At 38.9% G+C, this 14734-nt stretch overlaps 3 protein-coding genes across 3 annotated transcripts; 1 reads left to right on the top strand and 2 right to left on the bottom strand.

Annotated features, from left to right (window-relative positions):
• Window positions 1–2181: 2181 nt before the first annotated feature.
• On the bottom strand, window positions 2182–5649 carry LOC138056920 (U6 snRNA-associated Sm-like protein LSm8). The gene is made up of 4 exons (XM_068902880.1): window positions 5597–5649; window positions 5145–5185; window positions 3846–3973; window positions 2182–2810 (listed from the first exon to the last, which is right to left on the bottom strand). Exons 1-4 carry the CDS (start codon window positions 5625–5627, stop codon window positions 2720–2722), a joined length of 291 nt encoding a protein of 96 aa, XP_068758981.1. The 5' UTR covers window positions 5628–5649; the 3' UTR covers window positions 2182–2719.
• Window positions 5650–5722: 73 nt separating this feature from the next.
• LOC138056919 (putative deoxyribonuclease TATDN2) lies at window positions 5723–6929 on the top strand. The gene has a single exon (XM_068902879.1). It carries the CDS (start codon window positions 5768–5770, stop codon window positions 6803–6805), a length of 1038 nt encoding a protein of 345 aa, XP_068758980.1. The 5' UTR covers window positions 5723–5767; the 3' UTR covers window positions 6806–6929.
• Window positions 6930–8000: 1071 nt separating this feature from the next.
• Window positions 8001–13294, bottom strand: LOC138056918 (major facilitator superfamily domain-containing protein 3-like). The gene is made up of 3 exons (XM_068902878.1): window positions 12789–13294; window positions 11716–12286; window positions 8001–10397 (listed from the first exon to the last, which is right to left on the bottom strand). The coding sequence occupies exons 1-3, from the start codon at window positions 13171–13173 to the stop codon at window positions 10007–10009; spliced, it is 1347 nt and encodes a 448-aa protein (XP_068758979.1). The 5' UTR covers window positions 13174–13294; the 3' UTR covers window positions 8001–10006.
• Window positions 13295–14734: the final 1440 nt, after the last annotated feature.

Genomic DNA, 14734 nt, shown 5'->3' with positions numbered 1-14734 from the left:
CCAAAGCCAAAAAATTATTTAGTGGCCAAACACCATTTGCTTCACCAACATGAAATCGACCTAGAAAATGTTCACAATTTACATTTTGCCGAAGAAGGTCACACGAGAAACCGAAACGTCCAAGTTATGTCTTTTTAGCCAGAGTCAACTTTTCCGATATTTTATTTTATTAATAGGAACTATATATCATCATCACGCTTAATAATAATAATAATAATAATAATAATAATAATAATAATTTAAAGCTTACATAGCACATTTCCCATGTAAATGTGATCAAATGCGCTTTACATATGATAAAATTTAAAAAGATTTATAATATACAATGTAAAATAAAATATATTATACGTGATTAAGAAGGAAAGTAAATAAACTTTGAGAAAAAGAAAAAGCGTTGCTAAACAAGTGGTCTTAAGATGGCCGGCTTGAAAGTATTGATGTTAGAAATAGAGCGGATTTCATGCGGCAGACTATTCCTAACGCTAACTTTAAATTTTAAGAAAAATCTTAAATAAATAATAACAGTAACAATTAATTTGACAAAATAATAAAAATAAAAAATCCATCATCTAAGGAGACTTAATCTTGTAAGTCATTACTCAATTTCTCCTTAAAATTTGAATTAGAACTAGCTAAGACTATTTCTGATGGACGCCTGTTCCATTCTTTAACTGTTCTTGAAAAAAAAAAAAGGAATTTGAAAAGACCTCATCACTTGCGTGTTCAATACAATACTTGAAGTTGTGACATCCACAAGAACGAGTTTCATTACCCAATGTCAAATACTTAGATTTATTAACATGAATTATTTCATTTGTAATTTTGTACATTGTACATAAACGAGCATATTGACAGCGAAAAGTTAGAGATTCCCGTTCCAGGTGAAATAGAATTACATAACCGTACCGCAGTTGACTCTCGGAGTGATTGCAGAATGCCCGATCACTCGAAGCAACGCTTCCTCGTTTGCTGCAATCTCGACCCCAGACCTCTTCTCTTTTGTGCATGACTGAGGGAAAGATGAGCTCTGGGGAACCCTTCTCATTGGTTTTCGTGAACAATGAAAATCGCCTCTGATTGGTGAATTCATGTTAACAAGAGGAGTGAGCAGGCGCCGAAATGTTCAAATAGCCATTTTTTGGCTATAAGAACCCTACGGCGCATGCTCTCCTACATAGAGTTTCCCAGAGCCTCGGGTCATGCGCAGACATAAGATCCGAGGCTCTGGTGACTAGAATGCGTTTCCGGCTACTAATGGATAACTGAGGGAGTGACTGAGCGAGTACACCACCGGTTAACGCGCAAACTCGTAAACTGTGGCTACGCGGATACGTGGCTCCGCATCTGTGTCTCTTTGCGGCTATGAAAGTTTCCATTGCACTGGATCAGCGACGATGCTTCATCCTTTTTGACGCTTTAAGAACGAGGTATACCCTGAGCATTTTGTTACTATTGTTTGAATACAAGTTCAGCTTTTGGCCGAGAACGATTAAAGATTGGAACAGTTTACATGTGGACGTTATACAATCGAACTTAATAGGCCATTAAACAAGTAGAGTGATATAAAATAAATATCAAAAAGTGTCAGTAAATTTCTTAAAAAAATCACAGACGTTTCGGGTGTAGAATTCTTCTTGGGTGTTGAAAGTGTCCCGCATCTCCTACAAAAAGTTTCAATAAGCCATTTCCGAGTTCATGTAAGCGAGTCTAAGTGCGAAGTCTTTATGATGGTAATTAGCTCTACTTAACACGTGAATGAAAACTAATTCTCATAAGAAAAACTTCGCACTTAGACTCGCTTTGAAGAGGAGGCAGACATGAACTCGGAAATGGCCAATTCACTGTTTCAAAAGAGCTCTGAGCTCCGCCTTAATGAACGAGCAAACTGACATTAGTTATTTATACATTGTTATTATCTCATTATGCTTATTTTTTTTATTTCAGTATTTCTTTTTCTATTTTATTTTTTGTGACTTGCGAAATGCCCTTGTTCATAATCTCGCAAGTTATGAATGTAGATGTCGATGTCTATGTGAACTTAGCCATGTAGCCCAGTAGCTGCATAGCCACAGTTTGCGCGTTTGACGTAACAGAGTAGCCGCGTCGGGTCGCAAATTTTTGACGTGTTTTGGAGTGGCCGAGTATCCCACAGTTAAGCTCTATCACGCTTGGAGAAGAGACTTCGCTTTTAAGACAGCTTTTATTCACACAGAAATACTTGTATGTAAAATACATCTGACGGTGAAAATGAATATCGGCGTTGTATTTAAGAGGTATTTTTATTTCAAATGAATTACATGTACGCGTCTCTCATTTTTAATTCGTCTAGAGAAGGACAAAACGAACTAGTTGAGATGCCTTATCCGTCCGGGACAAAGCGGACAAACTTTGGGCGTTACTCGCTTATGAACCCTCCCCGTTAATTTTTTGAAAACGAATGCCCAGCCAGCATCATCAATGAAGAGATATTTTGATACAGAGACAGCCCTAAAAATTCATCAAGACTAACACAGCACAAAGCAAGCTACAGAGATTGATGCAAAGGCGCTACACAATTTTGTACACGTTTGAAACTAATTCGTGTCCCAGTTCTTGACTTGCGACTTGCTGAGCAGTAAACAAGATGAATTATATAAGCGTTGAATAAGCAGCAGAAAGTGTCCAGTGCAGATCTTGGAATTGAACAAACCACTTGGATACTATCTGTAGTAAAAGCCCTTCAGTAGACGACTGCATTCAAAGGATCAGCGCGAATGCTGCTCAGATCTAAATTAGCATCTGCGTCTTCATCAATTTCTCCTATCACAGCTCTGAAGACATGGAAACAAACTTAAGTAAGAATTATTTTTTTTACTGGTTCCATGGGAGACAAATTTAATCCTACCTTCCAAGAGCATCTTAAGTTTTTTTACAGTAAACTTACAAGATAAAGGTACAGAATACGCGTATGGTTAAACGCACATACGCGTATAGATATACGCGTTTCGTGCGCGTATTTTGGTGAAAGTATTTCTGAGCGGTACTGTATGACAAGTGAAACAACGGTCGTGTCAGTGTTTTGAAACCGCACTAGTTTGTCCTTTTTTTTCTAATAGAACTTCATTGCAACTTCAAAGTTTGTTGTCTCTATTTTACTTTAACTGGGGGGGGGGGGGGGGTGCGGCTTATACATGGACTTTTACGTTACATTACCTATGGGTCACATGTGTTATTTACCCATGTTGATTTTGGAAGCAGTGTGACCCAGTGTTTGAGGCACTTGCCTTGAGATCCGGACATCCCGAGTTCAAGACCCGTTCTGACCACTTGTTCAATTTGTTCCCTGGGAGACCCTGGTTCAACTTTTCGGCTGCACTAGTCTTGTTAACAGCCAACTGGTTTGCCTCCGGCAGGTTGGGATTCCTAACAGTTGTTGTTCTGTTCTTGTCTGTCATTTCGTTGATTTGGTTTTATTCGTCCTGAAAAATCCTCATGGGGAGTGGCCAATTAAGTGTGTAACGTATGTTGAGGAAGTCTTAGCTTTTACAATCATTAATCTTGAGCTAAATTATACACCATGATATAAATAACGATTAGCAATTTGTAGTGCAAGAAATCGCAGGAAATCTATCTGAGCATTTAGCGTAGTAAGAAAACGGGGTGACTCTAGGAAAGTGAAAATCTTTGACCTGGGTGGGAAATGAACCCACGACCTTTGGATTGGATAAGACTAGAGTCATGATTTTGAATCCTACCCTTGTCAGAGACTTTTCTCGTTCCTCGTGTGGGCCCATTTCCATATCCAGGGTTAATGCTCAGATGAATTTCCTGATATTTCTTGTACTACAAATAATCACTTAACTCACATGTTGTCTCCTCTAATGATGTAAAGACCTAACATGACCTGTTCCACTCCACTTCCCGAGGAAAATACTCTCTCATGGCTTTCATCTAAAATCAGGTTTACAGTTTGATCAAAGCCTTTGAGAGTTCCCTGAAAAAAGTCACGACAAGGTAAAAATCGAAATGTATATAACACTGCCTATGTTGGTATCAGATGTCATTTCGGTAGGTAGGAACATACATGTACAACATCAATAGATTAATAGTGTTTGTATAAGAATCCACTGATGATAAGGTCTGGAAACCATGACAAATGAATTCAAATTGTTCCATATGAAACTTGGTATCACTCGCATTAAGTCATTTTATATGTACATGTACATGTAATTTGCCCCTCAAATGCATGATCTCTCAAACGTACTCTAATCATAGTTAATCTAGGGACTGGTTATGAAACCCTGGGAATTTCAAAAGCAGGAACAATACAGTCGCAATTAGATGTTGAACCGACCGGGGCCCCCTTCACAATCTTTTGTTTTTGGTTCACAAGTTCATTTCCAATAAATTAGTCAAAGCTTTTGATTGGTTATCCTGCCAAAAAAAGCGTGTTTTTGTCGGGTTTTGTGAAGGGTCAAGGCCAACAAAGCGAACAAAAACATGAAACAAAGAAACTTGTCGAGTTTCATAACCAGCCTACATCTATTAACTATGCTCTAATATACGTTACCTCATATGGAATTTAAACTAACGCAATCCCAATTGGCTTGCCAAGTGAATAAGTTGAGCTGTGTGAAGCAGAAATACACAGTTCTGGGAGTCTGGACTTTTTCAAGTCTCTTCCTCCAATGTAGTGATCATTAACAATCCACAGATTAAAATAATGTGCCCTTACATGTACAGTATGTTTTCTTATTTCTGTGCATTTACATACACACGCCACTCAGTCATTCATACATAGCACTTGGCTAATAGGCCGAGCCGACTTGTCCTCAAATTCCTATGGCCTGCTCCCATCTGGCCTTGTAGCTCAGTCGGTAGAGCAACTGTGATCTAATCCAGAGGTCGTGGATTCCCACCCAAGTAAAAGATTTTTCCCAGACCTTGGGTGATGCACACAAAAGGATTTCCTGATGCTGTTGATCAGCGAAGGTTCTTCATCCATCCTTCACATTCCCCGTAGCGCAAAGCCTCACTCGATTTCTGTGCCGTCTACATAATTATATACACGCCACTTGGAACAACACTCATCACAACTGACGGCATTTAGGCAAAGAAACCATCTTGTCATTTTTCCCTCGAATCCCCACAGCAAATGTACTCACCACAATCATTCTCCCATCTTGGGTTATAACTGCAACAGTGTCTGGAGGTTACGTGGTGAAGGATTTAATTTCAGCAGAGCAGAATTGAAGCAACTACAAAGAGCCTAACATTCGACAAAGGAATCCAGGTAAACTTAATTGAAGTAATAAAACTGATATGGATCTATCTTTTTGCAGACATAAAAGACACCCTGAGCTACCAAAAAATTATCAGATGACCGAAGAAAACTTGACCATGGATATAAACGTCAGAGACCTTTCATTTAATTAAAAGCGATCTTCAACCCCTTTTCAAGTTTGTATTAGAAAGATAAGTCGCAATCAACATAGCACGAAAAGATCATATTCCATCATTTACGCTCTCCCTCCAAAATTGAAGACTTTTCAAATTATTTGGGTGTAATTTCTCAGAAATCGGCCGCATTTTACCTATAAAGTAGTCCAAAGGATACGATTCACATACGTTTCTAGCGTGGCCGCCATCTTGAATTTGACGCTGAGCTTTGTACCCAGGCCTTCATATCCAACTAGAGGGACATTCCATAGATACTTCATGCAGTATCTAGTAAAGAGTTTGGAACATCACATCGCAATAATTTTTTAACTTTATTTTAAATCGAGCAATGGATGACAAAAAGTGCTTCAAATGCGGGAAGACTGGCCACATGAAAAGAGATTGTCCGGAGAAAGCGAGCTCCAACTTGCAAAGAGTGAGGTGCTTTGCTTGTGGTAGGCACGGGCATTTTCAGAGAGACTGCCCCAACATGGCCACAGGCGATCGAAAAGATGAGAAAGGAAATACAACAAAAGCTTCAGGGAGAAGGAATACTGAGGTATCATATCCGGACTGTAAAGAAACGTTTATCGACACTCACTGTCATTTAGAATACGTTTTTGAAAGGGCTAGACATGATGGGAGTTTTCAAGATTTCAAGAAGAGGGTCCCATTTCCGCCAAATTTCGAAGGTTGTATCACAACCTTCTGTGATCCAGCGGCGTTTTCATCGTTTGGTACATGGCGAGAGGTGCTGTCCGAGGAGGGGGTGTGGGGAACATTTGGCTGTCACCCACACAATGCCAAATACTACAATGACGATTTGGAGGCCAAAATTATTCAATGCCTTGAACATCCAAAAGCAATTGCCTTAGGGGAGGTGGGGTTGGACTATTCGTCGCACTCAGCCTCCCCTCCTGACATTCAAAAGGAGGTCTTTGCGAAGCAAGCAAACTGGGCCGTGACACTTGAAAAACCACTGGTTGTGCATTGTCGTGATGCCGAATCTGATACTTTGGAAATTCTCCAAGCATGTGTTCCCTCTGATTGGAGGATTCACATGCATTGTTTCACAGGGTCAAGTGAGTCTGTGGCAAAATTTTGCCAGCATTTTCCAAACCTGTTTATTGGTATTACAGCATTGGTAACCTTTGCGAAAGCTAAGAATGTCCACGAACTGGCGTTTGACACACCCATGGAGAGACTTCTGTTGGAAACAGATGCACCATATTTTATGCCGTCACAAGTTGGTGACAAACACAACAAATGGAGCAATCCAGGAATGGCTATTTTTACTGCACAGAGAATTGCAGAAATTAAGAGAATTTCTATTGACAATGTCCTTGAGAAAGTGCGTTCAAACACAACAAAAATGTACGGTGTATAGTTGGTTCTTTTATGAGTGTCACCTAGATGTCTCTTCAATTAGCTAGTACCAAAAATACCATAATACTCTTTGTTTGTCCCTCCAAAATTTTGCATAAGCATTGTTTCCAGTTCCTCTTGGGACCATTGTAAGTGCCAAGAGAAAATAAGGACAATGCTTTTGCAAAATTTTGGAGGGACAAACAAAGAGTATTATGGTATTTTTGATACTAGCTAAAATAAATTTTAACAACTTTCATTTTTTTTTGGAGGGGGGGGGGGGGGGGGGCTACTCTTACATACCTTTAACTTAAACATTGCAGGTAAGTCGTTGACATGCTGCCTGAGAATGCCAAGTGCCATTTGTAGATTCTTTAAATATTACAAATTAAGGACGTTCGCACCCAAAACGTTCCCACATACAGATTTTTTTTAAACTTGCCACGCAGAAAGGTAATGATCTACTTTTGCCAAAAAGGCAAAAAAAATGGGGGGTCACCGTCCTCGTTTTCGAGATCATGAGGTGCATTTTTAGAAGATTGCGTTACTTTAAGACGATCTTAGCTTACAACTGTCAGCAATAAAAAAGCTACATGAGTGAAATTTAGATCAGGTAAACGTAACTCAGTTCAACATAACTAATATAACTAAATTAACCTTTGCAGCTGATGTCTTTTTCTGAGGTGAAATAGACCTTGAAAAACGATACATATTAGTCTAAGAAAGAAAACTTCGGTCGCACGAGAGCATAAAAGGGCAAATATTTGTAACTTCTCACGTACAGATTTTTTTTGTTTTTTGTTAAAATGGACAAAATCAAGAAAGGAAGTGATCTACGGAAAGAAAAATGGGGGTCACCGAGCATTCAAGAGAGTAAAATCGCTGCGAAGTTCTCAAAGCGATTGTCTATTCGCACTGTCACGCCATTGCGTGACATTTCCGAGAAGACCTGGGTCCACAGCTATCCCATGATGCCACATACTTTCATGTTCCCTTCTTGTGGAAAATTTTTGCGCCTTTAGCATCGTGTTTACTTGCGTGGTCTACGATGCATGACGTGTGCGTGACATGTGCAAAAAGATGCGCAGTAGCAATGGGCGCGAACGTCCTTAACTACAGGTAACTAACACACATAACCTGTCATAATGATATTAAGAAGGGTGCCATTTCTCTTATTTGAAAAATGATGTCTTTACAGGAAAACAAACAAACTGAAAAACAATAACCAGGTTAAACTTTAATAGCATTTTTAACAGCAATTAAAGACATGTTCAAACATGCACCACATATAAATACTTTTCAATTTGTTTTACTTTAAGATTCTTCTTAAATTTACAACTTCTCCTTTACATACTCAACAAAAATATTGTAAAAAATAAAATACCGTCCTTGCAACTACCTGTCCACACGCGTGACAAAAACATGTTCTGCCATGTGGCGCCGTTTCGCAAGACATGGTGTTTACAACAAATAAACTAGGTAGGAATTTCAAGCAAGGTTTTCAAAACTGCAAAAGACAAAATGCCCGTACGCGTTGCTGACTTTGCTTCCGGTGAAGTGGAGGGGGGGGGGGGGGGGGGGGGGGGTAGTTGCAAGTGACGGTACATGTAAGTAATTATGTTCACTTACTGTAGAAAACTACACTGACAGCTGTATGTCCAGAAATGAGCATAATTAGATGGACACCCAATTTTAGTATAGAAGAGGAAGTGTCCCCTCAAGTCTAAGCATTTGCTACCTCAAGTGTAAGGGCTAGCATTCCTTTTTAGTGAGGGTAACTGCAGTTGCAGCTGTTTTATCTTTACTTGAGGACTGGACTTTGTGGGACACTAACTTAATTAATGACCTTAATAATTGTCTGTATTCCAAGATTCGAGTGATGTTAGACTTGTCGTGGAGAGCAAGGGGACACTTCATGACACTTACATGAGTCAAAATCGTGGTGCATCTAATAATCATTATGTGCATTTTTGGACATAATTATCTCCAAAACTATGGACCCTAAACAATACTTAAGCACCTCTGTAGCTTTAGCCAAAACGAGAAAGCGCCTAGATTTAGATTTCCAGACATTGGTGGTTCGTTGCACTCACGATACTCTAGGCATAATTCTCTAAGCACGCATTCCCTCTGAGTAGAGAGAAGCATCCATGGAGACAACGAATCGCCAATGGCTGGAGATGTGCGCCTCCAATGTACCCTGGAAAAACAAGTAAATAATCTGACACTTAGTCAGGAAGAGAGAAGCACTTACAAATGTATGTATGGCACATTAAATATTTTCATTAATGAAAATGCAGTAAAATTCTATATCAAACATACTCACTGTAGTGTATTGGCACAAGCAGGCTCACTACCACAGTAAATACTTACCTAGAACCTTTCGATACAATAGTCACTATGTTCAACCCAACCTGTTTACATTCTTCAAGAATTAAAAATTATATTGGCTTAAATAACCCATTGACTCCTGGGGCTTCCCCATTGACGAGAAAAATCGTCTGGCATTAGACAGAGTGAAATACTAAGTATGGCCGGTTTAGGGTTGATTGGGTTAAGCCATCAATAATTATTGGACAGGTACATACGATCTATACACAATGCTCTACAAATATCCATAACTACACACATCAGTTTTCTATTTTTACAAAATTTTAAAGTAGGGAAGATTTATCCATATTTTGTGGACGTTTCTAATAAAACAAATATTTTGCTTGCACGCCTCGTTGGTTTAATAGCTATCATCTCACATCCAATGCGCACTCGTGCAGTAATATAATTAATATTGTTCGTTACAACACTACTTGGATCATGGTTTTTAATAATATGTCCAAACCACTACTTGTATTAAGTTGTAAATGAGATAGCACATTCTGTTATAGACTTTGTCAAAGTCTGTTAATGGGTATTTAGTGTAGTCCGCGACTCTGTCGTTTACTCCATTAATCACCCTCTCTCGGCCCCGTAAGAAGCCCTTCTGTAAACGCATATTACAATCATGACAACCTTGACTAAGACATAAGCCAAGAACTGAAATTCTTTAATATTTTACATAATCTTGAATACTTAAACTGCACTCTGACAGATAACACTAATCCCTTCCACATCATTTTCCTTCCCACCCCTTCCACATTTGTCAGCAATTGAATCTGTTTGAGTAAGTCTTGTGTTGACCCCCACAGTAGTGCAGTCATTGCAAGTACGTGGACGCAAAGTCTTCTTTTCATAATGTCTTTTTGTTCGGAGTATTCACTACAGCCTTCAATACAGGAATAACCAGCAAAGCTAATATCAAACATAAGCCAAAAAATCTCTGATAGCCAAAGATGTCCACTAGTATGCCAGAAATTGCGATCATGGACAATTTTCCAAGGACCTCTGCAGTAGCCAGGACAGCACTGTGCGATGCTTTGCTACCATCTGGTGAATTCTTGGCACTCAAGAAAATGAGAGTGAAAGTTTTCGTGGTTATGATCCCGCCAATAATTTGAAGGAAGCACTCCAAAATGACGGCAGAGTATTTGCTCAAAGTCACCTGTGACAGCAGCCAAATAATAGCTATTGGAAGCAGTCTTGCACAGGACACATATTGCAGAGAAGTCATCACCCACGACCTACAGTAATGAAGGGGTAAGTTAAAACAATCCTGGTTAAAAACACACCTTCGACTTCAAATTCAAATATATTTATTTATTAAAATCTAACATGGGAGCTGGTGTCTGAGATGCACTTCCAAGGCCTTCTTGTAGGCCAAAAAAACTACATTGATAATGAATTATTCAATAATAATTTATCAATATTTTCAGTTGGTTAATCTAAATAGTGACGAAAATCAGCACTCGGTGGTTACTCTACAGAGTCCAGTAGCATCATCTTGCTCACACCAATAATTTTTGTAGGTAAGACTTGCTCATTCTGAGATAAAGTGTGAGAGATGAAAGCATCCTCAAGATTTGACTAGGGGAAAGAAATTGACTGCCAAGATACTAGGACTACTTAGGACATGTGAGTGAGATAGAACTTTCAAATTCACTTCATGTGCTCTAAACAATTTGCCAACCAACTCATGTTAGAACTCAAGTCTTTGGTACAAGTCTGTAAAGTAAGAAACAGTGTATTTCAGTTGTTTGTCAATAACAATCATTATGGTTTTGAAAATTGAAACTCTCATATTTCCTTAATACTCAAGCTTGTGCTCACAGTGAACTATGACAACCAATGGTTTTGTTTTTTTAGGTGAGCACCATGGTGGCAGAGCCAGGTTTAAAAAAACTGATCCCCATACTCACTCCTGAGGTATTAATTAAGGATATATATGTGCTCATCATATTTCACATCAAGGTGCAAGTTATAGGAATCGCTCGTTGAAATCACAGACTGAGACAACCAAACTGAAAAACTAGGGTGAGTTGTAAAATTTAGTATTATCTACGCCATGAAACATGACAATAATTATATGTCATTTGTGAAGAGGTATTGAATAAAATATCAAAAATACAATGGAATGAATATATATGACATAGATGTCCTCAAGCAAAAGTGGTCATGCCCACCAAACATTTAGACTGAAGTCACCCTTCTTTGGAATAATTAATTGTTCATATATTTAGAGCGGTTTTCAATTGAGTGTCGAAAGTAATTAGTGAATTGCTTTGGTTTTGCGTTACTTCACTCAGTGATTGGTTCAAAGTTGTCGTACCAGTTTTTCAACCAATCAGAAGTGAAACCAAAACCAATCGTGGCTCGCCCGTGCACATTTTCCCGCCCTTGGTGTAGGCTATGTGTAATTACAAGTTTTGATTGGTTTACTGGATTGTCTCCGTTCTTTTTGTGTGGTCAAAGTAATTACTTTGGTTTTGGTTTTACGACACTCGAATGAAATCAAACTCGCTCTATTCATCTGTTTTAAGATTTATTTGTAATTACAAATACCTCTGTCCGTCATGCAAGCCAGCAATCCATCCTCCGATCATTGACCCAGATATTGAACAAAGCTGTCCAAATATGCCGGACATCACAACCACTTGTTCATGGGGGATTCCCTGGTCTATCATGAACAACGGTAGCATACTGACCACACCTTGTTCACCCATTTTGTAAATCAACAGATACGCGAAAAGCCACAAAAACCCAGGGGTCTGAATTATATTTCTTATAATCTGTTGGCCCCCTAGATTAGCAGTATCATTATCTGAAGATAAAACTTGATTTCCACCATGGCGAGTGCTTTGCCTGTAGTCCTCTTTGTTTTTAATTGTGCTGTGGGATGCAACTGTGTCTGAAGATTTCACTTTCACATTTCTATAAGGTATTTCCTCTCTTTTACTTTCTAGTGCATAGCATTTGGAGTTGAAAAGTAGAAGAGTTAGGATGATGATGTAATATGAACCCCATACACAGAAGAGCAACTGCCACCCCAAAGATGTTCTTAGCCAAGCCAGAAGACCACTGCCACACATAACACCCACTTTATATCCAACAACTTGGTAAGTGCTTCCCCTTCCTATGAGAAAAATAGGTGTAGATGGTTTCATCAATAACAAATTGGTTCTAATGTCGGGCCCTTTAGAAATCTCATTTGAGACTGGTAGCTTGCAGGTACATGCAATTTTGCCCACCAAGCCTGGTTAGCATGACTGTTCCAAACAAAAAAATACAATCCAAAAACAAAGAAACAAGAACAAAATATAAATAAATAAATAAGTAAATAAATAAAACAAATATAAATTCAGGAAAATCTGTTAATGAATAAGGTTTGAGGGAGTGATGGGTGGAGAATTTAAAAGTGATAAGCCCTTAGCAGGCTTTCTCCCCGAGTCTCTATTCTGTACAGGTTTCTGAAAAGAAAATCTGTCAGCAGGGAAATGCAGGCTTGTGATCAATCACACAAAAGAGCAGAGGGGTGGGTGGGGGTAATTTTAAAACATCTTCAGCCTCGCTGTACTCCGCCTTCCCCTCCCCTACCAGGAGGTTAGGTTAACCGCTTACGTAGAGCCAAAACTTACCGAGGTCTGAGGATTTCAGCAAACTGAGGGCAAAGGTGTCTACAGCGACGTCTTGAATAGCCGTCGTAAGATTCATCCAAAATACGGAAATAAGAAGGAAGTACGTGTTGCTTACTCCAACGAAGGCTAATATAAAACAAAGGGCAGACATAGCGAGTGATCCGGACACTATCCAAACCTGCAGAGACCACATATTGTCTACCAAAGGAGCGACTGTAAATTTAAAAATCCAGGGCAAACTGAGAAGGCGGCTAAGCCCTACTTTAGAGAGGGAGAAGTCCTGTTTGCGAAGAAGCAAAGGAAGGAGTTTAACTTGAAATCCATACGGTAAACCTTGACCGAAATACAGCAAAATCAAAAGGGCAATAACATTTACGCCGGCCATCTCTGATGTTTACCCGCTAAGCTTAGGAACCATGTCTTATTTATACCAGGCGTGGTTACAATCGCACGGGATTTTGAGATCCGGTGTGCAAACGGAACTGGACTTTTCGCAGTGAGTTAGTGGTTCTACCAAGGTTCCTTTGGTTCTACCCATATTCACATGTAGTTACAAAAGATGTTTGACAAGGAGATTGCGTTACATCCGGCGGTGGTCCTTTACGGAAAAACAGTCACAAATAGCGAAAGAGAGCTCTGAGAATTTTAGATTGGAGCAAAACATGACATCCTTGAAGGAAGAAAGCGAAACAAATTTAGCAGTTAAATCAGTTAAGATCAACGACACATCGTTTACGCACTTTTTTTGGGGGGCGATTTTTTATCTTCTTTTCTAGCGTGACTATGCTGTGACAACTATGGAGAAGACTTTGCCTCAGTGTGTCCAGTGTGGCTTGCAAAATCACTAATAGAACTACAAATTTTGCAGGAACGCATTTATATGTAAAATCAGAGTTATACGAAGGGATACAAGATTGTCAGATTTGCAATCCAAATTAATTAATCCGCTATCTAATACCAATGGGAAATGATCAGGGGCACCCAACGTCAATTTTCGGAAAATATCTGTTCGGAAGACGATTTGAGATCTAGAATTTTCGGAACATTTGTTGTAAAATTTCTTGCTTGACTGCCTGTCCTAGGATTTTCGAACATCAAAAAGATGATATAATTGCCCATTTTTAATGGATTTTTAGCCTAAAAAGGTCACCTAGAATTTTCGAGAGCCTTTTTTCTGGCTGAAATTTTCGAAAAGGTAAGTTTTGATCCCTATAATTTTCGGATTACTGGACTTTCAGCTAGGAAATCCGAACAGATGAAAAATTTTTAGGGGATAAAAATATGCCTATATCTACCGTTTAAATACCAAAATACGTTTAAGAATGCTATGTTTAGTGGTTTTGAATCATATTGTCGTTGGGTGCCCCTGAATGATTTTCTTCCGGGTGGTTTTTTTTTCCTGATTGGTGGGGTGTCCTTAGCAAATGGTCTTAGGAGGGATAAGCATCTTGCCACGCACTATTCATTACTTGTGTTTGAATACAAAATACATTGTTGTCTTTGTTCGTACCTTTGTTCTCTTAACTGTCTTTTTAAAGGGGCTATGCCACGCTATTTTAGAGTGTTAAGTGGACATTTTTAGTTTATGACGAGTTTAAAACTCGAAAATTGTAATGTGCGATTCCTTTACTGATGAAATTATCGTTACACCGCAAACAAGACGATTCTGAGCAAAAACGGCCGTAAATATCCAGGCAATTTGCCATGAACTTGAAAAACGTCGGCCGACTGTTTTCAAAATTACCCAAATGCAATCCGTTTCAATCTTGTCCATTTGTGTCCATTCGTGCTTCTCTTTCCTTTTGCTGTATTTTGTTATGTTGTTCAAGGGTTTTAAGTGGTTGTTGCAATGTTTCATTCTACTTTTTGGGTATTTTAGGTGTCATGAAATTACGTAATTTTGTGTGATATAGTAGCCCTAGATACAAAAGCCTAAAAAATGGTCT

The sequence above is a fragment of the Montipora capricornis genome, chromosome 7 (assembly GCF_036669925.1).
Source record: "Montipora capricornis isolate CH-2021 chromosome 7, ASM3666992v2, whole genome shotgun sequence".
Classification (NCBI taxonomy): Eukaryota; Metazoa; Cnidaria; class Anthozoa; order Scleractinia; family Acroporidae; genus Montipora; species Montipora capricornis.
This window is presented reverse-complemented; position numbering and strand designations above follow the sequence as displayed.

Excerpts from the sequence above, each read along its gene's own strand:
- LOC138056920 (XM_068902880.1), bottom strand. The coding sequence starts at position 5,627 with ATGGCGGCCACGCTAGAAACGTATGTGAATC. Across the intron at positions 5,186-5,596 it reads GCTAGAAACGTATGTGAATC|ACACTGTTGCAGTTATAACC; the intron begins GTATCCTTTGGA and ends CGTAACCTCCAG. Across the intron at positions 3,974-5,144 it reads AAGATGGGAGAATGATTGTG|GGAACTCTCAAAGGCTTTGA; the intron begins GTGAGTACATTT and ends GACTTTTTTCAG.
- LOC138056919 (XM_068902879.1), top strand. The coding sequence starts at position 5,768 with ATGGATGACAAAAAGTGCTTCAAATGCGGGAAGACTGGCCACATGAAA.
- LOC138056918 (XM_068902878.1), bottom strand. The coding sequence starts at position 13,173 with ATGGCCGGCGTAAATGTTATTGCCCTTTTGATTTTGCTGTATTTCGGT. Across the intron at positions 12,287-12,788 it reads GCTGAAATCCTCAGACCTCG|GAAGGGGAAGCACTTACCAA; the intron begins GTAAGTTTTGGC and ends TTTTTCTCATAG. Across the intron at positions 10,398-11,715 it reads GGCTTGCATGACGGACAGAG|GTCGTGGGTGATGACTTCTC; the intron begins GTATTTGTAATT and ends TCATTACTGTAG.